The following is a 25,562-nucleotide window of genomic DNA, read 5'->3' as shown; positions in this document are numbered from 1 at the left end:
CGCATTTTTATTCGGTGAGTTTATATAATTTGTTTTATGTGTATATATACTTATAGTATGAGTTCCTACAATTTGTTCATGGTATATAGATTTTTGTTCCGTTAGTCATATAATTCAATTTGTGCTGTTGTTTCCGGATGTATTTCTTTTTATTTTGTGAGTTCATTTAATTTTTTTAAGTATAATTATTTTTCTTGAGTTCGTATAACTTGTGCCAGATATATGTATCTGAAAAAATCTTCCAATGCTCATATTGTACTATTTTATCATATAATATCAAAATTTTATTCTTATACTTGAGTATATTATTATTTGTACGTCTCCGTTATTTGCATCATACAGTTTTCTTCATGTTCAATATTTTATTCGTTGTTTATAATCATTTGTTCATCATATTATTTTTTTGTTCGCATTAGATAATCATTTTTTCTAGTTATTCAAGTATTTGTTCGTTGTAATTAAAATATTTTGTATTAAAAATAGTTTTAAATTTTTTTATCCAAATATATTTAAGTGTGATCTTGTTTTGAAGATGTTGTCAAAAAAATACAGTGGTGCAATCGGGATCCAATTTGGATGCTTGGTGTATAATTTATGATTTCCTTTAATTTCAAAACTACATGCATGTGGGTGATGTCATCAACCTTATCCTCTCTCAGCGCATCCTGTTTTCTCCTCGTAAGCTGGGCCTTGTGGGCCAAATAAGGGTAGATATGTGTAAAGTAGATAGGTGCATGCGTTGTTCCTTTAGTTTGTATAATTTATTTCAAGAGTAGACTTTGTTCAAAGTAGCCTTGGCAATTAGAGCAGCCTCTATAATTTATTTCAAGTATACATATATTTGTTCTGTGAATTTATATAATTAATTTTAACGATATACTTCTTCTGTGAGTTCGTATAATTTGTTTGATATGTATGATAATTTTGTTCCATGAGTTTGTAGAATTTGTTGCATGTGTACGTGTGTCGCAAAAAATATAAAACCTTGATTAAAAAATATGAAAAAAATTCATCCAAATATAGTGCAATGGGACCTTGTTGCGAAGGTTTTATTGTAAGAAACCTAATGGTGTAATCGAAATTTAATTTTGATGCTCGGTGACACCTAGGAAATAGTCAAGCGGTGTGACAGCTGCCAAAGAATGAGCAAGATGAGCCGCCATCCAGCCACTCAGCTCTAGCCGTTAGCTTCTGTTTGGCTATTAGCACGATGGAGCGTTGACATCATCGGGCCCCTCCCTACGGCCCCAAGGGGCTTCCGCTTCGCGGTGGTGGCCGTCGAGTACTTCTCCAAGTGGGTGGAGGCGAAGCCCGTCACTGCAATCAAGTCCGCCAACATCGTAAAATTCTTCTTGAAGAACATCATGTGCCGTTTCAGCGTCCCCCGCGAGGTCACTGTCGACAGCGGGAAGCAGTTGGACTCCGAGCGCTTCCGTCAATACTATGAGGAGTTGGGCACTAAGGTTTGTTTTGCCTTAGTGTATCACCCGCAATCCAACAGGACATGTGAACGGGCCAACGGAAGCATCTTCGCGGCGTTGAGCAAGCACATCTTTAGGGAACCCAAGGGGGTGTGGACCGATGAGCTCCCGAATATCTTATGGGCTCACTGCACTTCCGCAACGCGAACCACCAGAGACCCCTTTTCGGCTCCTGTTTGGAGAAGAAGCCATGACCCCAGAGGAAGCATCCCGCAACTCCTTCCGGGTCACACACCAGGCGAAAGTTGAAGAGGAGACGGTCTCCAAGGAGCTCATGGAGGAAACAAGAATTCAGGCCGTGGCCAACCTCGAGAGTTACCAAGCGGAGACAAAGACCTAGCGCGACAAGAAGACGTGGGATCGAGCCTTTGCGGCAGGGAACCTGGTGCTACGCCCCGCAAGAACTTCGACACCCTGGGCATGTTCGAGACTAGGTGGGAAGGGCCCTACATCGTCACCATGAGAAACCGTCCGAGGAGTTACCGTCTGATCTCCCTGGATGGCGAAAAAGACCCACACTCATGGAGTGCTGACCTCCTCCTCCAATACTATCCATCGGGGGTCCTACGGCGACGGCCTCATGGGAGGAGCATGATGTTCGAAGCTTGATTTCTATTTTTTCCTCAATTTTTTTTCTCTTCACTATGTCTCATTCTGACCTTTTCACCCCGGCAAGGCTGCATGGGTAGCACAACATGTCTCGTTGTCTAGCTACTAGCAGCATTTTTTTGGCCTACCGCTAGGCTGCCGGGAACCGCCAACATGTACCAGCTCCAGTGTGCCGATCCCAAGCATCAGAAATACTTCCTTCGGCTCATCCTCGTTGTTCTTCTATGGAAGCGATGCCTTCCAACGAGTCGCACGGAGCAGCTAAGGGCTGAGACCCTTCAGCGTTGGCGTAGCACCACACGCCCGCTCATTTTCCGGAAGCGATGCTTTTCGACGAGTCACACGAAGCGGCTAAGGGCTGAGGCCCTACACCCGCTCATTTTATGGAAGTGATGTTTTCCAATGAGTCGCACGGAGCGGCTAAGGGTTGAGGCCCTCGAGTGCTAGCGCAGCACTGCTCGCCCGCTCATTTTTCGGAAGCGACGCTCTCCGATGAGTCGCACGGAGTGGCTAAGGGCTGGGGCCCTCGAGCATCGGCGTAGCACCGCTCGCCCGCTCATTTTTTTGGAAGCGATGCTTTCTAATGAGTCGCATAGAGAGGCTAAGGGCTGAGGCCCTCGAGCACCGGCGTAGCACCGCACGCCCGCTCATTTTTCGGAAGCAATGCTTTCCGACGAGTCGCACGGATTGGCTAAGGGCTGAGGCCCTCGAGCACCGGCGTAGCACCGCACGCCCACTCGTTTTTCGAGAAGAAATGCTTTCCAACGAGTCGCACGGTGCGGCTGAGGGCTAAGGCCCTCGAACGCCAGCTAGCACCGCACGCCCACTCGTTTTTCTGGAAGCGATGCTTTCCAATGAGTCGCACGAAATGGCTCAGGACTGAGGCCCTTGAGCTCCGACGTAGCAATGCATGCCTGCTCGATTTTCCAGAAATGATGCTCTTCGATGAGTCGCACGGAATGGCTAAGGGCCAAGGCCCTCAAGCGCTAGCGTAGCACCGCATGCCCGCTCAGTTTTTCAGAAGGGATGCTTTCCAACGAGTCGCACGGAGCGGCTAAGGGCTGACGCCCTTGAGCACCGGCGTAGCACCGCACGCCAGGTTGTTTTTCCGAAAGAAATGCTTTCCGACGAGTCGCACGGTGCAGTTGAGGGCTAAGGCCCTCGAACGCCAGCATAGCACCACATGCCCGCTCATTTTCCAGAAGCGATGCTTTCCGACGAGTCGCACGGAGCGGCTAAGGGTTGAGGCCCTCGAGCACTGGCATAGCACCGCACACCCGCTCATTTTTCCGGAAGCGATGCTTTCCAACGAGTCGCATGGAGCAGCTAAGGGCTGAGGCCCTCGAGTGCTGGTGTAGCACCGCTCGCCCACTTGTTTTCCAGAAGCGATGCTTTTCGATGAGTCACACAGAGCGGCTAAGGGCTAAGGTCCTCGAACGCTGGTGTAGCACTGCGCTACCACATGCTAATTTCAACCGAAAGCGATGCCTTTCAGTGAAACGAGATCCTTCTCCAATCAGAGGCGCTGCCCTCCTAGAAAGCAAAACAAACAATAACCAACCATGAGCACTTGAAGCCGCTGCTTTGGGGTGAATTTTCAAATTAATAGCCAGATGTTTACAGATTACAAGCCACAGCACAAACAAAAATCACCTAACCTAGATCTCCGCTGTTGAGGTAGTCTAAGAAGCTACGTCGAGCGCGCACCCCCGAACGCGGCACAGACCGGCTTCGGGGAGGATGATGACAGGCCGGCCGGCGCGTCGACGCAATAGAAGACTCGCTGATTACAACATTTGACGCAAGATCCATGGAAAAGGCGGCCCAAGCAGCCCTCTGGGAAGCAACAGCATCAATAGCTTCCGAAGATGCTTCGTTGCCCAAGATTTCTTCTGCAGCAAGGCGTCTCGCCAATGAAGCATCTAATTCCACCTAGGGATTGCTCTCGGAGAGATCATACTCCGACTAGTCGGTACCGGATGATGATGAAAAGGACGACCCAAGTGCCTCCTATCTACCCTTCCCCTCTGTAGAAAAATGACCTGTTCGGGGCTCCTCCAAAATGAAAGAACCACGCTCTACCCAGACAGGAACAACAGTGGTAAGCTAACCATTGTACAAGAGCAAATTATGTTTTTTCGGCTCCCTCCCGGCTCTAAGGGAGAGGGAGGAGTGGGGCTTCATGCCGGAACACAACATAGACCCGGAAGAGAGCTGGGGAGTTTTGTAAGATGGAAAATATACATAGCTATTATTTATTAATCATAGTAAGAAGGGAAAAGAATTACACCTCCCGATCGGAAGAATCCCCAGCGGAAATACCCTCCGCTCTTAACGAAGGGGATGAGGGGGCCCCGTCGGGGCCCCAAGACGCACCCCATCTAGTATCTCCTACCGGAGAAGCCGCAGGAATGGATCTGGAAGAATCTAGGCCCCTCGAAGGGGGCATAAGCATGGAAGCCAGTCAGGCTTCAGCTGGTCTGAAAGGCGGCCGCAGTCTTCGGCAAATTTAGAAAAATCTTCTTCAGGGTGATGCTAGCGATCAGGTTGGAACGGCTGCCTCTCCAACCACTCCAACCAGTCCCGTAAGAAGGAGCCCCTAACCAACACTCCACAGTGAAGGAAAGCCTCCAGGAAAACTTCCAGAATGGCTGCGGCCCGAATGTCTAGATGACTGGGGAATCCTTTCTTGGAGTGTGGTTTTTTGCCGAGGGGGAGGGGGGAGGGGAGCCCCTTCATGGCAGGAAACTTCCATCAATGCCTAGGTGACTGGGCAAAACAAAGTCAAGAAGAATAATATTAAGGAAAACACCAACTTTCTTTCATTCTGTAGCCCCGAAAGGGTGCCGGGCTGGAGGGCCGGGTTACATTCCGATAATTTTTTACAAGGTGGGAGCCCGCACAAAAGCTAAGGGAAACCATCAAAAGAAGCCTAGGATAACAAAAGCTAACACCCGAGGGGAGCCTCGAGCACCAAGGGGCTGGCTAGGGAAGGGTATCAAACCTGGGGATCGCTCCGAAGGTCCTCATTCCCTGCCGCGCCCTCAGATCAACCGGGGCTCACCCCCACATCGACCATGGAAACAGCCTGGGCCTCTGTAACATCTAGGATGCGGGCTAGTTCACTCCCGTGGCTCAGCCAGTACTCCCTAAGGGCCTTCGACAGGGACTTCACGCCCAGGACATGCTCGAGGAAGGCCGCCGCGTCATCAGTCAGGTCTCGGATCCCCCCTTCGTGGCCTGGAGATGGTTGCATCCAGCTTTGTGAATCACCAGGAGGGCCACCTGCTAGGAGGTCTGGGTGCAAACGTTGGTGAAACTGGTGGCTCCGAGGATGATGCTCTTGATTACGTGGTGGAGCCAGCCGATGCTCTTCATGAGGTCTCCCTGGTAGTGCAACGGAGGATTGATGTCGATGCCGATTGAGGGAAGAGCCGCTCATCTCCTTCATAGCGGACGAGGCCCCCAGAGCCCCTTGGCGGAGCTGCTATGAGACTGCCGCTGCTCTCCAGTCTGCCTCCTCCCGCACGGACTTCTCCGCGGCCAAGTCCGGAAGGGCCGCATCTCGGGCCGCCTCGGCCAGTGAAGCCTTCTCCGCGGCCTTCTTCTTTGCCTCATGGGCCTCCACCAGTGCAGCCTCCAACTCCCGCACACGGGTCTCGGTGGAACTTCGTGGGAAGCAAAGGAGGCCGCGGAGGCTGCCTGGGCCAATACGACCACCTGAAAGGAGCGGGTATCCATGGTGGTAAGGAAAAGTGAGGGGACAAGCACCGAAGAGACAAGAGGTGGCAAAATACCATACCTGCACGCCTAAGGCAGCTAGTGCCTTGTGCACCTCCTCGATGAGGAGGTCCCGGGTCAGTCCCCGGAAGGTGGGAAGCTAAAGCCCCTATGCCATGGAGACCAACCTCTTTCGGGGACCTAGGTGTCCCATTAGGTCCTCTAGAACAACCAGTCCTGCCTCCGTGGATGTAGCACTGAACAGGCCATTCCACCGGCCTGGGCAGGAGGCTAGAACATCTTCAGGAGTGGGGCTCCTTCCCTTCCCGTCATCACCGCCCATCTCCTCATCGAAGCCAATCGCCCTCTCCTCCTCTACAGCAGACGGACCAGTGTCCCCTACAGGTGACAGCGATAGCGCCCATTCAACCATCCATTGAGGAAGTGGAGACAGCATAGCTGGCGTTGGGAAAATCAAACAGCTTACGGATCTCCTCCTCCTCATCATTACAGTTGAACTCGGGGCAAAGCCCTGGGACTCAAAATGAAGGATGAGGCCTGCGGGAGGTGGAGCTCGATCCCCCCGCGTGTGATGCGGGAGGAGTGGAACGAGGGGGGGAGCAGGGGCTCCATCCCTGTAGGTCTAGGAGAAGGAGTGCCGCGGGGGGACTCGACCGTGGGCGCCTCCTCATTTGGCTCCCCCTCTTCGTCCACCACCTCCTCCATGCGGCGAGAGGAAGGAACCGTGCCCCCGGCCTGATTGTGCAATGCCGTGCTCGTGCCTTGACCGTGGCCCCTCTCCCCCTTCGGAGCCTTCTCCGAAGGTGCGGGGCATTCCAGAGTCGCCACACTCCTAATGGTGAGGATCCAATTCACCCACAGGCCCAACACCAGCGAGGCTTAAGCATTGTGCTCTGAAGGTAGGTAGGGGCCGAGCAGCTCTATCACCTTCTCCTCCACCTCCTCTAGAGTTAGGTCTACAGGGATTAGCACTTGGAGGTCAGCGGAGAGCTGCAGCAAGTCTCGAAGCACAAAAGAGTGGCACTCACCGGGAAGGGTCCACTTAAACCTCTTTCGGAAGTAAGAATTCCCCTGCTGGTCCCGACCTACTACGGAGGGAGTTTGGCCGTTGCCGACCGCCAGAAACTCCCATACACCGGCCAAGGCCCAAATCCCTATCGCGAGAAATTCCTTGGCAAGGTCCTGCACTGCGAAACATCTTGCAATGCTCCCCACCAATGCAATTCGAGTGCAGAGGCTGTCGTCCATGGTGAAGGAGGGGAAGGACACAAACTTTGGTTTCTGGTCGGTGGACCTCATTTGGGAAGTGGACGGGACCTCCTGGTAGAACCATCAGGACAGCCAAGCAGTCTCTCAACGGTACTTGTACACCTTGGCCGGGACTACGGCTTGGTCCCGGGGGTGGAAGAAGACCTGGCCATAGCACACCTCCTTCTTCATGCCTTTGAAGACGTGGAACTTCCTACGGACGGAGGCGGCATGAAGGTAGGCGAAGGCGCGGGCAGAGGGGATAGCACCTTTCTCTCGGAAGGCCTGCTTGAAGGAGTTAGGGGAGATGTGTGCTGGATCTCGAGTTTGTAATGGGCCAGCAAGGAGCAGAGGAAGTCTGAACACGAGAAATGAAGCTCGCACTTGTACTGCTCGACGAACACCACCACCTCGTTAGGATTCGGGGTGGGGACCTTCTCTGATCTGGAGGGTGAACAAGCCTCCAGTCCGAAATGAGCCCCCGCTCCGCTATGACGTCGAGAAGGTCATCATCAACTAGGCTCCGGGGGAGCTCCTGGGTGCAGTCAAAAGTCTTAGGACCCGAGTAAGAAACAAAAGGAGAGGGGTCAAATTTATAGCTTGAAGGGTGAGGTGGGACGAGCGCGGTCCGCATGGCAGCTGAACCCAGCCACAGTCTCAAGGAGCCAACAGGAGGAGGACACGCATCTCCCCACGCCACAATGAATGCCTCGCACCCCATGACCCCTCGGGCTCACAGTACGAGCAGACCCCTCAGTTCCTACTTTGGTCTCCGTGCTGCCCACTTTGGACCCAAGAAGTTTCTCCCACCTCACCACGGAGGTCCAAACCCGCACCCCAAGATCACAGACCTTGAGACGGCGAGGACACATTCCTGTGCCTTTTGTTCCCTTGGACCTTTCCTCCCCGGTGGCTTGGGAATCCAGCCCAAAGACGCCCGGCCGGAAAGGTCCCGGTGACCACCTCGAGCTAACTCTCGACGCCCACTAGGAAAGGGCTACTATTGGGGAATCAGCCATGAGTCACAGGCCCAACAGGCCGTGCGACCCGGATGAACCCTGAATCTGCCAAGGCCCCTCCAGATATAGACAGATGGGGTTCTCTCCCTCTCTTCTCTCTCTCTCCACCTAGAAGTCCAAGACAGCAGACAAGGGCACGTACCCAGGGAAGGTACGCGCAGGATGCCGGAGGACTCCCGAGAGGGCCGGGAGTCCCCCAGATCGAAAATGATTAGCGAAGTGGATGGGACTCCCCCATCATCTTCCACAAGGCCCACGGGTACGATTGGGCTAGGCGTGCGTCAGCCATAAGGGCGAGTTTGTTGTACCGACCCTACCTCTGGTAAGGAGGGCCCTATATAGGGCCTCCACGTCCTCCCTAAGTATGGAAACCCCTCGTACCATGGAAAGCAAAGGCATAAGACCAGAGTACCCCTAAAAGGGGTGCCATGGGTGGGAGGGGTCGTACCGGGGGTAGAAGGGTCTTCTACCAAAAAGGTTTGTTTCCCAAGGCTATAAATGGGCGAGCCCTAGGCTCGTCTAAGACACAACATTCTAGCGACTCAGTCCCCTAGAAGCTCTTTGGACAAGTGCTGTGTCCTAGAGCCACCCTCTACTGCTTGGTCAAAATCGATGCTACGTAGGCTGAATGTCTCGTCGTAGTCGATGTCGTGGCACTGGGAGAAACCACGAACCACCTAGCGGGCCTTGTGATGGGCAAGGGTGCCGTCGGAGTGGAACTTATGCTTGAAGATCCACTTTCCCATCACAATATTGGCACCGGGAGGGTGCGGAACTAGGCGCCAGGTGTCGCTGTCGATGAACACTTGATACTCCTCTGCCATAGCAGCACGCCAATTGGGGTCTGCCAACCCACTCCTGTAGTTGGTGGGAATCAGCGAGGCTGATGACGTCCAGGCAGAGGCGGAGAGGTTGGTGTACCGAACACGCTGAACAGCCGGTCTGGGACCGAGTCACAGGGCATGACAAGGCCGGAGGTTCATGAAAAATGGTAACTCCAAATTGTGATGTCAGAAGTTTTGAATAAAGGCAAAATATCAGAAAGCTTTCAGGTTCCACTACAATAGCCAATTTCAATTTCTATTTCAGGAAAAAATAGATTTTGGGATCTAAATTAGCCACTTTCTGAATTCGTGGACAAATTTGAACTTGAAATCCTGATATATAAACAATTTCTTATTTGTTTTTATCTTACAATGCTCTTGTTAAGTTCCCCTTCCAGATAACATTTGAAGAAAGTTGGTTAAATGAAGCAGATGTCCATGGTAAACAAAAAATGGCTGAAAGAAGGAATGAACTGCAATTGTTGTACTGTAATGGGAAGGTATTTCTTATTTTGTTTCTCAGATCATTTGCTATTCAATTGATTATTCTCATATTTTCCCATGTACTGAATTTCTAGATGGTTACCATTTCGCAATGATGTTTTTTCAGTTAAATCTTTCTATGGAACAATCAGTGGCTTGCATCGATGCAAAACTGGAAGAGATATGGTCTGAAAAGGAAAGAGGTTTGCCTGAATTGCATCGGTGTGTTGAATCAGCCTGAGTGAGTATTGGTGCATGATGACAAGTTCATGAAGGCTGAACCTGTGATAGCCAGTGTATGTGGGCACAGTGCAATGTAATGTATATGTTACCATGTGCTTGAACCATTGCGCATGTTGATTGATCTATTTGAATTTACAGTGCTCAAGGTAAGCTGATGTTCACATTATTTCGGTCTCACATGTTTCATAACAGGCATGCTCTAACTTTTCTGCGGCAGCAATGGCAAGTTCATGTGTGTTAAATGAATTTAAAACATGTGTTCAATAGTTTATTTTTAAAACACCCGCATGCCACACGTGCACTCTAACTAGTTAAGGAAAATGAAATTACTAATGATTTTTCAGTCACCCTTTACGATAGATGTCAACTAAAGAAAATAGTTGGACAATGACGGAACGCCTCACACAAACCTCTAGTGTTCTTTTTATTATTGCTACACATACCTCGTACTTAAAACAACATGCAAAATTGCCTCAATGGCACTCTCCACACGAACCGGTTTGCTAACATAGGGTCACACCCTGAAACTTTTGGATTTCAGGATATGATTAAAAAGAATAATTAAATAATGATTTTCTGATAAATTTAAAAAAAATTCAACATTTATTTTCTTATCAGGAAATATAGTATAGGAAAAAAATTGGTTATTTTTCTAAATTAAATATTGTTGTTCTGTGTGTGTTGCATTCGTCGATGCACCTTGGTGTTTATTGAGTACAAATATTTTAAAATGCATTTAGACGACGACCACGTTCCTCTGAGAATTTTCCAAATTTTTTCTCGAATTTATTCTCATTTTTTAGAGCTAAATCTATTTATTAGAATGCTCTAGAATCCTTTTTCACGAGCTCCAAGTATTTTATTTGGACTTCTCGTGTCCCAAACTATCTCTAGAATTTTTCTGGTTTAAATGATTTATTTAGAGTTCTCTGGATTTTTCTTTGCATGGGAAATTGTTTTTGAAAATAAAAGGAAAATAAAACCTTAACCTACCCTTTTGGCCGAGCCCGCACCCGCGACCCATGGCCCACATTGTCAAATCATGGACTAATTAGGCTTAATAGATTCGTCTCGCGAATTAGACTCCATCTGTGCAATTAGTTTTCTAATTAGATTATATTTAATACTCCTAATTAGTATCAAACATCCGATGTGAAAGGTCATAAAGTTTAGGAGGGTGTATCCAAACACCCAAAGCCGCTGCCCGAGCCTCTCGTGCCGCTGCTACTCGCCCCTCGCCGTCTCGTGCTCCCGCCTGCGCAAGCGCCGCCGCGCCATTACTGCCCGTTCCGCCACGGTCGCCGCCTGAAGCCAATCTGGCACCTCCTCAAGCGTCCCCGCGATGAGCCACATCCAGAGAGCTATGACTCGACGTCGGATGTCCACCGGAACACCGCCCCGTCGTGAAGACCGACAAGCCGGCCGTCCTCCTCCAAAATCCGGCCGCCTCCGTCTCTCTCCACCGTCGGTGAGAACCTCGCCGTGCTCCCCTTGACCTCCTCTTCTCCTATGCTACCCGTATGCACCCTAGGCCGTCTGAGTCACTAGCGATTTTGCCGCCTGGATCCGCCAGCCGCCATGGCCAGTCAAGCTCCGAGCTTTTGCGTTTAAGCCCCTGAAGAACCCTGTAATCTTTACCTTATCTCCTGTGTCTTGAATCTCTATCAGATAACCCCCTAGGTGTTCTCAATCTTCACAAACAGGTCCAACCCGAGATCTTTTATAGATCTAACCCTGATCTTTTAGCCTTTCACAAGCACTATTTATAGTGTCTTGTTAATCTTACCTGCTAGTCCTTTAGATCTACGGTTAATTTTGTTCAGGTCCCTAGAACCTTTCGATGGCAATAGATCTCGCATTTTGTATCCGTTTAAACTTGTTCTTGCTGCGTTAGTTTCATCTCAATATAAACTACGCGCTAGTCATGCTGTTTACCTTAATGTGTGTTTTAAGAATTTATTCTAAAATTAATTTGATTAATGTTTAGTTGAATGTCTTTTCTTAATAAAACTTAATTAGGGTATACATATTGGTTTTCATAGTTAACATTAATTTGACTAATCATATTTAACTGAGTTTTCTAAATAAAATCTAATTAGAGTTATACCTCGCTTCCATAATTAAAGGTTAATTTGATTAATGCCTATTAAACATGCCTTCTTTAATTAAAAGCTATTTAGTGTTATACACCGCTTTTCATAATAAATGTTAATTTGATTAATGCTTACTCTCAAATGTTTTTCTAATTAAAATCTAATTAGGCTTATACATCGGTTTTCTCTAAGCAAGTGTTAATATGATTAATACCAACATGAATGAGATCATAATTATAATTTGTATAGTTCAATGTGACATATAAAGTTATCGATTAGATGTTATTGCATATAGTTTATTTTCCAAAGTTAAATATTTAAATGGCATAATTTATACATGAATGTTTACAAATGTGACCTTGCTGAGTACTAACCATAAGTGTACGCACCCTTTCTTACTACTGCTTAGAAGAAAAAGGTGTGTGAAGTTTTCTGAAGATCATGCTGAGTGCTAGGCGTACGCGACCCCAATCAATTCCGTGAAGTTTGGAGCCTTGGTTTCTAGGATTAAGCTGTATATCTCTGATAAACTCTTTTTATTTACGTGACACTGTTACTGTTATTCATTGATGATGTTATTATATGTATGAAACTAGATCCTGGCATACATAATACATATAGGTAGCACTTAATTTTATTTTAAAACCGGGTGTGACACATACTGCTCCAAAAAGTCAGTTTGCTATTTAGCACTCCATTGCTTCCCCGTTCTTAACTCACCGTTCTGTCATGAGATCAGTTGCCAAGACACTGCTTCTTCTCTAGCTCTTCTCTATCTCTACCCCTATAATAAATCTATCTAACTTTTCTTTCCTACATCCACCCCACCAAATGTCCCCTACTGAGATGTGTACTTCTTCATGCATGCTAAACTGTGTACCAAAAAATCTCACTATATTCAAACAAAGCGCCCATATTTTTTCTCGAGTCTTCTCTCTCCTCACTCACTCAAATCCAAATCCAATGGTCCATGGTATCTGGATCATCCCAGTACTGATTCGCCCTCCGAGGCCACACCAGTCAAGCTAGCCCATCCTTCCCAATCCTCGCGCATGGCCACCGTTTGCTCCTGCCCGACTCCTCGGTTTCACGCCTCCTCAAATGGAACCATCAAACTGACTTCCACTGCTGATTTGTAACGAACAAAAATGCGTAGTAAGAGCAACTCCAACACATCCCTTTTTCTCTTTCCACTTTTCAGCCATAAAGGGGATTGAAGAGCAAAAAGCTCTCTCCAACATATCCCCTTTCCCCTTTCTTTTTTCTCAATCCCCTTTATCTTCCTCCCTCTCCCCTTTACAAAGGGGATTTGCCCCTCCTCCCTTTCCATCTCCCTTTCGTTATTCTTCTCTCCTACCACACGATCTCCGGGCCACAAAACATCCTAGCCGCTCGATGCTACTTGCCATGCCAGCCATGCACTGCTCGCCTCCCTACCGGACTTGCACCGGCTGCCATCCACGAACCGGCCTCCATCGTAGCACACCCATCGACTCTGCCTCAATTGCTGCCGCATGCCGTGCGCCGGCCCCTGCCGCAGCCCGCGGCCGTGCAACGCAGCCCACGCGTCGGCCTGCCACCCTGCACCGTCGCAGCCTGCGTGCCGGCCACCAGCCATCAGCCACGCGCCGCTTCGCTACTTCATCTCCCACACACCGCCCCCAGGTTGATACACCATCCATCGTTTAGCCCTAACCCCACCCCTTCCCCGCGTGTACGGCGGGGACGAGCGCTGCCGCCCATCAACCACTGGAACCTCTAGTTTGATCAAGGAAACCACTGGAAATGAGTCTGCTAGTAAACAAACAAAAAATTCATGGGTATTTGAACCCGAGTACCCGGGAAAAAGCAAAAGCAGCACCCCTGCCGTGGCTACTCCTACGCGCACAGGAGGCCAAGCGCCGCCGCTTTCCCAGCCGCTGCCCCTTGCCACGGGAGAAGCAAGAGAGAGGAGAGTGAGGGGGAAGAGGAGAGGAAGGAGGAAGAAGAAGATGGTTTGGTCATTGACAGGTGGGTTCTACATGCTAGGTCTAGAAAAACAGGAAAGGGGATATGCTGGAGCACTCTTCTTCAAAATCCAAAGGTTGTGAAAGGGGATTCCCCTATAAGGGGATAAAGGGGAAGGGGAAGGGGAAAATTAATCTATTGGAGTTGCTCTGAACATGTTTTTTTTGTTAAAAACTGTGATTTACGAGGGATTCAGCTGTTGAAGAATTTAGATGAAATTTTTTTGATGTTTACACTATTGGCTGCATATTAAAATTATTATGGAGATTGACGATTCGTGCACTGATTGTTGACTTGAGGATAAAAATGGCCGTAGGAATAGGATTATTATCTATATTTGTGCTTCTACAACATATAATTCAAATTGATACGATGGTTACTGAAACTGGAAAAGGAAAAGACCAAAAAATTATGCCACATCTGGCTGAAAGTTACAGACTATGGTTCATCTTGCTCAGATGCAAGAATTGAGACAATGGTGCGATTTGCTCCTTTGTAGGTGGACGAGGAGACGAAAATAAGGTGGACAAGGAATGATCTGGTGCCAAGAGTATATCTGATGCTGGATTTTAACTGTGAGATCATGTGTGGTGAAAAATTGGGTTATATTAAAATTGGCTTTGCAAAGTGATTAGGACAATGGTGTGCATTGCTTGGATGTGCTTTTTATACTATATTGATACACTCTTGGTAGTGTAGTTGTTTTGAGATTGAATGTAACACACTCGGGGGAGTGGTGTTATGCGGACTGATTTGAGTCAAGCCTAGGACTTGTGCTCGTACACGGTTTTGTGTCCATTCATGTGCAGGTGTTGCTTGAGGCGGAACATGATCGGTGATGTACTGGAACTAGATTCATGGAAAATTAAGATTTTGGGACTAAGTTTAGGGAGGAACTGAGATCCTATTGGTCAAGGATGTCATGCAGGATGTTCCCGCTAGATAACATGCACGTGAGAACTTGTTGATATGCGAGTATATGTCTCGGTGTCGATGGAGGATGTTGGTTGGAACATCACTGCTACCGTTCTAATTGGAGGAGCTAGCAATGTGAACACTAGATGTGGCGATGTAGCCGCTGGACATGCGTGGGCAAGTGGCACTACTGGAAAATGGACCTTTAGTCCCGGTTGGATAGGACCATAAATCCTGAAAAATCCAACCGGGACAGACAAAAGGGGGTGTCCTTTAGTCTTGGGTCATCCACCTAGGATTAAAGATCCCTATAGTCCCGGTTGGTGTTATCAACTGGGACTAAAAAGTTTCTGAAAAATAAAAATAGGCCACCCGCGCCGGCCGGCCGCCGCCCTCCCGCTGCCCGCCCGCGCCGCCTGCCCGCCCGCTGCTCACTTGCGGTCATGCCGGCCGGCCACTGCCCTCCCGCGCCGCCCTCCCGCTGCCCGCCCGCGTCGCCTGCCCGCCCGCTACTCACTTGCGGTCGCGTCGGCTGCCTGCCGCCCGCCCACCCGCATCCGCCGCCACCCGCCTCGGCCCGCCTCCGCTCCGCCTTCACCCGCCGCCGCCTGCCTCTGCCCGCCCTCGCCCACCTCCGCCACCGGCCACCTCAGCCCGCACCTGCCGGCCGGCCGCCCACCCGCACCCGCTGCCGCTCCTCACTGCCAATGATAGGCGAGCAGAGGGGGAAGGGGAGGGGCAGTAGAGGGAGAGGGGGCAGCGGCGGCGCAGAGAGGGAGGAGAGGATGAGGAGAGGGAGGAGGGGAGGTGCCGGTGGAGAGGATGAGGAGAGGAAGAAGATAAGGTGGAGAGGAGGAGATCGCTGCCTAGAAGAAGATAAGGAAGGTGGAGAGAGAGGGGGGCGCGTGGAAAGCTCCATTTTGTCCTGGTTGAAAATTACCAATCGGGACAAAAGGAGGAGAGGGGGGAGGCGTCAGTGCTAGATTGATCTAAAGTGGAGGCTTTAGTCCTAATTGATCTTTACAACCGGGACTAAAGCCCTCCCCCGGCGGTGTTGACCTGGGACTAAAGGCACAGACGTGGTCTGGCCGTGCAGTTTTATTTTGCAGGTGAACTGAGACTGCTGCGTAGCAGCAAGGCCATGCATCCAAAAGAGGCCCCGAAGGAGGAAGTAGTGATCGTGTAGGACACGACTCGAGCTCCTGGGATTGGCCGGCCAAATAAAATAAAAAAGGGCTGGTGTGCAGTGTGCTTGATTTTGTTTTTCGAGAGGATGCAGGAGGCGGCTTCTGGTTTTGAGAGGAAAAATAAATAGCCATCTAAAGTTTTTGGAATTCATGAAGATTTTTGTATGGATGCTTGTGTAGGCATCTTTTAAACACATCTTCGGTGCAATAAAGATAAAGGTTTCCTAAGTGATGTGTTGGTAAATCTTGTTCCCTAGATTTCTCCGCTTTTAATCTTGAATGCTCAGTTTTGGATTTAGATTGATTTTTTGCTAAACATTTTTATACTTGAATTGATCTATTCAAAACCGTGCTAGGGCATCAGGATAGTGTGCTGCAAAATCTTGTTGGTTAATAGATTTTTCTTAATCACGAAATTAGGGTTTAATCTATTCTCGTTACCATGTGATAGGGTCTTCTTGTTATGTTAATATCTCAAGTTCTATACCTCCGTTTGATGTGATTCCAGTTGGGTTAGCTTCCTAATTTCATAAATTATTTTATGATTAATTTTCATTAATTTAGGAGTTACAATCTAAGAGCGAAATACAATTTAGTGGACGATCCAGAATCTGTTTAGTATACTAGCGTACCCAAGATGCTAAGCTATTGTCTCTTTCATCATTGCCCAGAGATCCATGAAACCATGAAAGCAGTTCTGTTTTTCTTGCCTGGCCTGCGGGAATACGTGTGTGATTGAGTGGCATGTATGTTTATGTAGAATATTGTTTATGCAACAATTGTGATTCATTTTGTAATCTTATACTGAAATTTCATTTGTGTCATCTAGGTGATATGGATCTAGGACAAAAAGTTGTGGTTGAGGTTGACAGCCGTGATAGTCTGGTAACTGATCAATCAAGTCGATCATATAGGAAAAGAGCTAAAGTTTGGGAATTTGTTGATACCGAAGTGGTTGATGGCAAGGAGAAGGCAATATGCAGATACTGTAAGTTTCATTTGTCCTCTGAACTTGGAAAAGGTACAACGCACCTCCAATAGGCACATTGCAATTCACTATCATTCCATTCCGCAAGAGGATAGGGACAGATTCATAGCAACATTGAAGCCAAAGTCTTTGAACGAGGAAAGAGTGTCTTTGATCCGGAAGTATTTCGCATTTTGATTGCCAAAAAATTTATCAGTGCAGAGATTGCTTTCCGTAAAGCTGATGATCCTCGTTGGACAAACTTGATAAACTATTGTCAGCCATCTTTTAGAGTTGTTGGTCGTCAAAGTGTACGCACAGATCGTGTTTTGTTTTATGAATAGGAGAAGTTGTAGTTGATGGACAAGTTCAGAAAGGTGAAGTCCCATGTTAGTCATCTTACAGCTGATTTGTGGTCTTCTAACCAGAACCTAGGTTATCTAGGTGTTACTGCACATTTCATCGATGAGAAGTTTGAACTACATAAGAAAATCATAGCATTCAAGAAGATTTCTTTCCCACATACATCATATGCGGTACAGGATGGAATTACCTCATGCCTGATGGAGTGGGAGTTGATTGAACAGCTGTTTACCTTGACATTAGACAATGCCAGTGTGAATAACAAAGCAGTAAAGGACATTCATGATGCTTTAGGTGTTGGGATGTTCTTCAAAGGTGAACACCTTCATGTCAAGTGTGCTACCCATGTGCTCAACATTATGGTTCAGACTGGTGTAAAGGTAATTTCAAATGCAATTGGGAGAGTGAGGGACACCATAAAAGTTGTTACATCCACACCATCCCGCATGCAGATTTTCAACACAATTGTATAGAATTCAAGCCTCAAAGCAACGTCAGGACTGATTCTGGATGTTCCGCACCATTGGAATGCTACATATGATATGTTGCATGATGCTTTGAAATATAAGGTGGCTCTCAACAGATATGCGGTAGAGCAACATCACCAATTTCCAAGTGAAGATGAATGGGCAAAAGCTGAAGCCCTTCATGGTTTTTTGCATCAGTTTAGTGAGGCAACCAAAGCATTCTCCGCAGACAGGCATCCTACAGCCCACCTTTTCTTGAAGATGTTGCTAGCAATCCAAGATAGTTTGCTCGATGAGGCGTGGAATTCAAATGAGCTCCTTAATGAAATAGCTAATGCCATGCATGCAAAGTTTAAAAAGCACTGGACAAAGCCTAATCTTGCTCTTCTAATAGCTACTGTTCTTGATCCAAGTATGAAAACTGACTTCATCAACTTCTATTTCTATACCATTGATGAAAATATTGAGGTGAAAATGAGGGAGCTGAATCGGTATTTGAAGAAATATTACCTAGAGTATGAAAAGATTGTCAGGAGCAACAGTGTGGTTGTGTTCAATATATCAAATGATGAGCAGAGCACAAGTGAATCTGGCGAGTCTGGTAGCACTTCTTTAGGACAAGTTTCTGGTAAAAGGTAGGTAGAGCTTGCATTCGCTTAGTTTGAATCACAAAGCTCGGAGGCCCGTCAAGAACGGTCAAAGCTGGATATTTACCTCGAGGACCCTAGAGTCCTTGTGAGGTCAGATGAGCACTTCAATGTTCTTGCATGGTGAAAGAAGGATTCTGATGCTTATCCAATCCTGTCTTTGATGGCTAGAGACTTTCTTTCTATTTCTGTTAGCACAATACCCTCAGAATCAACCTTTAGTATAGCTGGAAGGATTCTTGGGAAAAATAGGACATCTCTCTCACCTAAAACGCTTGAAGCATTGATCTGAGCAAAAGATTGGCTAATCGGCTTTGATGAAGACGAAGAAGGTGAACCAATGACCGGTCATAGAATGTTTGATTCAAATGAGGAAGATGAAGATGATGAATAAAGGTAAATGGGTCTTACACTTGGCTGATTGTATTTCTCTGGACATGTTGAATTCCTATCAGTACTATGCTTGTTCTGTTTTTTAACTAGCTATGGTGACATACTTAAAATCTTCTTCTGAACAAAATCTGGTGATGCTTGTTCAGGAATGTTTTGACATATGTAAACACATGCATCTAGTTTTATTTAGTTCTTTAGTGCCTTGGAAGTTTCTGCTTGTCTTTGTTTTGCATCTAGTTTCATTCATGCATGCTTGAGGATGTCTTTGTTCTGTCTTGACTTTTTTTATCCTGACTAACTGTCATATATTCCTGATTGTTTGCTATTGTTCTGTTCTAGTACCCTCACACTGCATTCAGGCAACTGTCATTTGGATGAGTGTGTTTCCTTGCATTTTGCAATGATTTAGTCATATTCAATAACTATTGACTAACGGATATGCATTATTACTTGTTTGAAACAGTTGTCCCGGACAAGGATGCGATTTCTTTTGTTGTTAGAGATACTGGAATGTGAAAACTTGGTGATCTTGTGGAATATGAAAACTTGGTCTTGTGGAATATGAAAACTTGGTGGATTAATTTCTAATATCATTATTTACATTGTCTGCTATTTATATGTGATATGTGGTGACCGGTGGCAGCCTAACAAGCCATGCTTGTTGCGGTTATTGCTTTCTAGCTTGTACTATTGGTAGATTGGCCCGTGGATCATTATTTACATTGTATGCTTCCCGGCCCTCTCTACACACGGCAGTGTTCGTGCTTGTACTATTGCTTGTGGTTATATGTGATATGCTTGCCCACGGATCGTGCTCCTTCAGTGCAACTGGATTGGCCCGTGGGCATAAATAGGATAAGGGCTGGATTAGGAGGATGTTAGCTGAAGGGTTGGATCGGATCGTAATAATCAATTGAGGATTGGATAACGATTGAGCTGACTACTTAATTAAACAGGGCTAGGGCTGAAGCAGGGTTAGGGTCAGATCACGATCCGTTACCAAGCCTAGCTAGGCACGGGAGGAGATAAGGTCGTTACCTACTTTTTTTAAATAGAAGAAGTTGCTAGAAATGATGGATGTGGCAGTATAAGACCAACATCCGATTTTCACATCGGATGTCCTCATCCTAGCATTATCGTAAAACAATTCAAAAGGGTGAAAGAAAGACATTTGACATTCACCAAAAGTCGCCAATGTCTATGCTGTTGCCAAATACTACCAAGCAGCAATTTTGATCAGACAACTGATGGAATTAAAGTGATAAATGAATACACATTTAGAAAAATCATTGTACACAATTTCTTCTTCATATAATGACACGCAGCTCTCCTGCATGTTCAATAAAAAAAATCATTGTACACACATAGCAGTTCCAACTACCAAGTCACAGAGCATGATCCATTCTCACTAGACAGCACGAGAGAAGACATCCCCAGAAATATTGAAGGGACTAAGGACATCACAGCAAGTAAACCTGCCTCATCATATGGCATCAGGTCTCAGTAACATTAAACATGAGTAGCATCATGGCCACAAGATTTGAAACAAAAGGCGAACATGGTTCGTAATTAGAGTGCATCACTAGCATAACATATTTCCCTATTGTACTATCCAAAACCTGCCAAAGAGAATAATGAGTCCAGCAGGAACACAAAAGAAGCCTGGGTATCTCCGTAGCAGCAGCAAGGCTTGTCTAGTAGCAACAAAATATGTTTAACACCTGCACAAAAATGAGCGGGAGTTGAGTGGCAGAACTCAAAGTATCCAAACAAGATATTTTGAAGTCTTGTACTACTACCGCTAAACATGTTTCAGGCTTATTTCCACAATATATTCGAAATGATCAAAACAATCGAAGACTCTGTTTGACTTTTCATTTTCTATATGTTCTTGGATGCTTTTATAAGCAATCTACAAACCAGGAAAAATTAACACATATATAAATGGTACCATTGAGGGTGAATTCTTTACTTGATTTTGTGGCAAACCTTCGAAACCACAACTATTAGACTTTTCATGCAAGGAGGGAAAGCTAATTGGTTGAAACATGGAACACATACCAAAGCAGCTTGCTCGTTGGAATTTTGAGTAATGAACAAAAGATGCCTTGTAACTGAAATATCAACTTACAGGTCAACAACTCTACAACATAAAACTGAAGTCTCCAACATAAACCTCATGTGGCACAAAATGATTATAGCAGCAGAAGCTTTTATGCCTGACCATAGTGAATTCAACACTGAGAATCTCATTTTCAAAATTCTCATGTGGCCTAATTGTAGAAATTTCATCTCAGACCAGGACAGCAGCTCTAAAGTAAAACTGTACTTTAGACCAGGATAGCAGTCTAGCTGTACTTTAAAGTGAAACTCTTCAGAGGCCCCCATACCACTCTAAAGTACACAGCTTATTTTCACTAGACTGCTACCAAATACTTGGTTGGCTTCTACATAATGAAAAAGCTTTTACTGATGAGCAGCTAGAAGATTAATAGCTAGCTCCCAACCACTTGTATAACAGTCTTTTTTAAATGCAAATGTACCAATGGATTTTCACACAGCCCCAGCTATCCGTTCATAAAGTTAAAAGTTATAGTATTTCTTTGCCATATTGGAATGCAGATTAGGATTCCAACAGTTCACGGCCAAAACAAATTGACAAGAGTAGTATCCATTAGTTATTGACAGATGCCTCAAAAAGCAGCATAAATACAGTCTACAACATCAGTGTAACTAGCTATACAAAAAGACTCAACCATTAGCTGACACATCTAGATATACATGCTTCCTCATCCACATAATTGGAAGATGTAAAACAGACAAGTTTCTAGTAAACATCAATCATGACGATTATCAACTAATAAAGTTGCAATGTCTATGTACTACACAAGAAAAAAGGAAACATCAATACAACAGCTGCATGTCAAAACTTATTAGTTGAATAACTAACAGGGTACGTAGGAGGCTCACAAGACCACATCAAATGAACAGTAAAATCTACATGAATCAATAAATTTACTTGCTAACAATAACACTGCTGACAAAAAAAAAAACTAATCCCAGGAATATATAAGGCTGCATCGCAAAATAATCAAGTACTTGATGCTTACCAAATTGATCGTACAACTGATAATCAGCTTCAGTGGAGTGCATCACCATGGCATCTACACGATGATCTATCAAACGGATCCATAGCCAAATCATGGATGTGCTTCATGTCGACCATGCTAGATGGCCCGCGGCTACAATCTGCTTCAAAATCAAATTTCGCTCTCTGTGAAGCTCTGCCATTCACCTGTAGTTTCTTATGCTGACGAGCAATCCATTTTGCACCACATTTGTCACGACAGACTACAAACTTCATAGATTCAAGCACCCTAGCATTTAAGACGAAGAACTTGATGAAGTTTACATCAGCCCTTTTCTCCTCATAATTTATTATCTGGACCTTCTTGAGATGTCGGTCAAGGCATTCGAGTGGAGCATAGCATTTCACGTCATTCTTGAAAATCATCTGAGTATATGACTGGAATGGAAGATTGGGTGGAAACAAACACGATATCAATTAAACCTGATGGATGATCACGCAGCATAGACAATAATGTAAGCAATAGAATTTAGCAAAGAAGAAACCCTGACCACAATGTGTAACTTCTCAACACACGGGAAGCATTTCAACAAGCCAGTAACAAAATCCAAATTGGGAGCAGAGAGGAGGCCTAAAATCTTCACAGAGCGCATCCCATCAGACGGCCTAACAAGCACCATTTTCTGAAATAAGATATGAACATAAAACCGTATGAGCGAGCAAGCAGCAGCAACATATGGGAACATGGATGAAAAAAGCCTTGGGCACAAGTGGCACCTCAAAATGCATGGTTCCAAGCTGCAGTCTGGGGATATCATCATGCAGATAGCCCAATGTCCTCAGTCTGGGTGCATGTATTACCCGAATCACTAGGTGATGACTTGGAACACGTGGGATCAACCTTTCTAGGAGTGGAGCATCGACAATCATGAGCTCTTCCAACCTTGCCTCCCAGGGATACCCACAATCAGATACGCCAACACTCCGAAGGGTCAAGGAGTTGATCCGGACACGGCGAGCACGAATGTTGTCCAGCAACAAGGTCTCCAGCACAGGGCATCTCGACAGGACGCCATGGAGAGCGCTCTCAGATACATCGACGTCGACGAGGGTGAGCTCCCTGAGGCTTGGGAAGCTGAGCGTGCTAGTGGTCCACAAGGGGGATTCGGGACGCGAACATATGTGGAGCACGCGCAGGGCTGCTGGAGATAAACTGAGAAGAGACGGCGGAAGGTCACCGCGGACGTAGAGCTCGAACTCCTGGATGTCCTGGAGACGGTGAGACTGGAGCAGTGGCGCGATAGGTTGAGAGAGGCCGTACCGCCCGTTGCATTTGAGGGAGAAGCGACGGACAGGGGCCTCGTGAGCGCTCAACAACTTGCAGAGTTGGGAGGCCACGCGCTCGGACTCGAGGAGGGTCAGGCTGCCGAAATCGGCCTCGAGGTTGAGAGGCGCGGCGCGCCAGAGGGGCCGCCACCGGCGCGAGAGGATCTGGGTGCGGGCGCCGTCCGTGGTGGGGAGGAGCGTGATGATGCTGCCGAGGACCTCGTCGGGGAGGCGGCCGATCAGGTCGGGATCGCCGCCGTCTTCTCCGACTCCTCCTCCGGACGGCACCTCTTGGCCCAGCCTCCTCCGCTTGCTTGCTGCATCCTCCTCCGCCATCCCGATTGCAGTTTCCTCGAACCCTGATTGCAACGGAGGAATCCCGGGAGAAATTAAGGAGGGAGGAATCCAGGGAGGGAAATTAAGGAGGAATCCCCAATCAAGAACCGAGTGGAGCCGATGCGCGTACACGTAGGCCGTCGGCCGCCTACTAGCAGAGCACGGCCCCGTCCAGGCAACCCTTCATTCGCCGGCGTTCCGCGCAGGCCACCGGCCGCCGACACCGATCGGAGACTTCGAGGGAGGAGTGCGAGACTGAATGGGAGACGGGAGCGGAAGAGTCGGCCTGGGGCCGCCAGTAAGTAGACTAGAGCGAGGAGGAGTGGGCCGAGCGAGCCGGGCCGCCGGGGACGGAAAGTGGAGGATGTACGCGACGCGGGCCGACGCCTCAGCAGGCCGAAGGATTGTGGTGCCGTTTTGTTGTTTCGGGTCTGAAGTGTGATCGTTCGTTCTTCCAACCGAGATTGGTTATGCGGGCATCATGAATCATTATTTACAAGAATTAGTTATTTAAGCATGATAATAGATATGCTAAGTGGGATGATAGGTAGGATTATTTTCTTTGTCATTATGCTAAGAGGAAATAGTACATAATGGAGTGTGTAATACTTAGAGAATTTGCAAATCATATATAACTTTCAGAATTATTTTTATTATTGGACTTCTCACTGTTTGAGAGATCGGTGCAACACAAATTAGATAACTAGAAATTTTATGAGACGGACGTGCGAAGCCGAGCATGCAGACAAGAGAACGACGCGGCCGAGCAGGGGGGCTCTAGCCTGCGCATGGACAGGTGTCATCGCACCATAGGAGACATTTGGATGAGATGGTAAACGAATTTGAAACTTCAAATAATCTTTTTCTCCCAAACATGTACCGAATTTAAATGCATTTGAACCATAGTATTCATTGGAATGAATGCATCAATAGAGCTGTGGGTCCTTAAACTAGTCCTGAAATCTCATCTAGGTTCATAAATTTTTAAAGTTGTCATCTAAACTCATGATTTAATAAAGAGTGGCCGTGGAGATCCACGGATGTCCACAGAAGCACCTTTAACCTACGTGGTGATGCCAGCGTGGCAACAAGTTACAAATGACCCGTCCATCTTTCATTTCTATCTCTCTTGTCCCTCGTCCTCACATGTCACAATGAGGGCAGGCCCACTAGTTAGTCTCTTTTTGTTATACATACACAAAAGTTGACACATAATCTCTACGAGACTGATCACGCCTTAGCGCTGTCCAATATGAGAGCTTATTTTAGATTTTTTTTTTAACTTCTTGGTTGTCTTCTCTTGTGTGTTCAAAAGGGAGCCGCTCACCTATGCGAAAAATGGTGAATTTATCTCGTCCCATAATCCTAGCACATAATTAGGTGATGTTATTCGGCAGTGTTGGTAGGATATGGTCGGTGGCAAAGGCTGTCGGCCGTATATTTATGGATCCATTGGGAGGCTTGATAGTTCTAGATACGTGCCCGTATACCGAGACGTGTCAGACATGGAAACTACGGTGTAGGACGGCGTGGTCTACGTGGAGGAAAAGAACTAGTCGAGATTAAGAAACTACTCGTAGCAATTAGAGTAGGACTCTCTAGTTGAATCCGACTAGGTAACCTTGCCCCTGGCAATATAAAGCGAGGCAGGGACCCCCTCCAAACAACATCAATCAACATATAGGACGTAGGGTATTACGCGACATAAGCGGTCCGAACCTATCTAAATCGTGTGATCGAGTTCACCTTTGAGTTCCTGATCTTCGACGAGCCCTCCATAAAACACTACCTCGGGTACCCTCTTGGTAGATTGTCGATCAGGTCTAAACACCGATAAAGGGATAGGGGACATCACACAGGATGGGGCCGGCAAGGGAGATGATTAGCTGTTAGAAAAAGAGGACAAGAACAAGTACGAAGTCGTGGACCAAGGTGAGGATGGAGAAATAGCGCCAACAGAGAGAGGAGGGAGGGGCAGCGGCGCGGCACTAAGCACGGCAACGATGAGGTAGCGCCGGGGTGGAGGCACGTGCAATAGACCATGGAAGGTGAGAGGGTAAGGGGCTGTTTGGATACGAGGTGCTAAACTTTAACAGTGTCACATCGGGATGTTTGGATGCTAATT

General features: G+C 46.9%; 1 protein-coding gene across 1 annotated transcript; it reads right to left on the bottom strand.

Annotated features, from left to right (window-relative positions):
- Positions 1-20,152: 20,152 nt before the first annotated feature.
- LOC101758993 (F-box protein At4g09920) lies at positions 20,153-23,692 on the bottom strand. The gene is made up of 5 exons (XM_004955906.2): positions 23,568-23,692; positions 22,553-23,460; positions 22,327-22,458; positions 21,798-22,213; positions 20,153-20,408 (listed from the first exon to the last, which is right to left on the bottom strand). The coding sequence occupies exons 2-4, from the start codon at positions 23,435-23,437 to the stop codon at positions 21,827-21,829; spliced, it is 1,404 nt and encodes a 467-aa protein (XP_004955963.1). The 5' UTR covers positions 23,438-23,460; positions 23,568-23,692; the 3' UTR covers positions 20,153-20,408; positions 21,798-21,826.
- Between the last annotated feature and the right edge of the window lie 1,870 nt (positions 23,693-25,562).

The sequence above is a fragment of the Setaria italica genome, chromosome II, assembly GCF_000263155.2.
Source record: "Setaria italica strain Yugu1 chromosome II, Setaria_italica_v2.0, whole genome shotgun sequence".
Taxonomy (NCBI): Eukaryota; Viridiplantae; Streptophyta; class Magnoliopsida; order Poales; family Poaceae; genus Setaria; species Setaria italica.
This window is presented reverse-complemented; position numbering and strand designations above follow the sequence as displayed.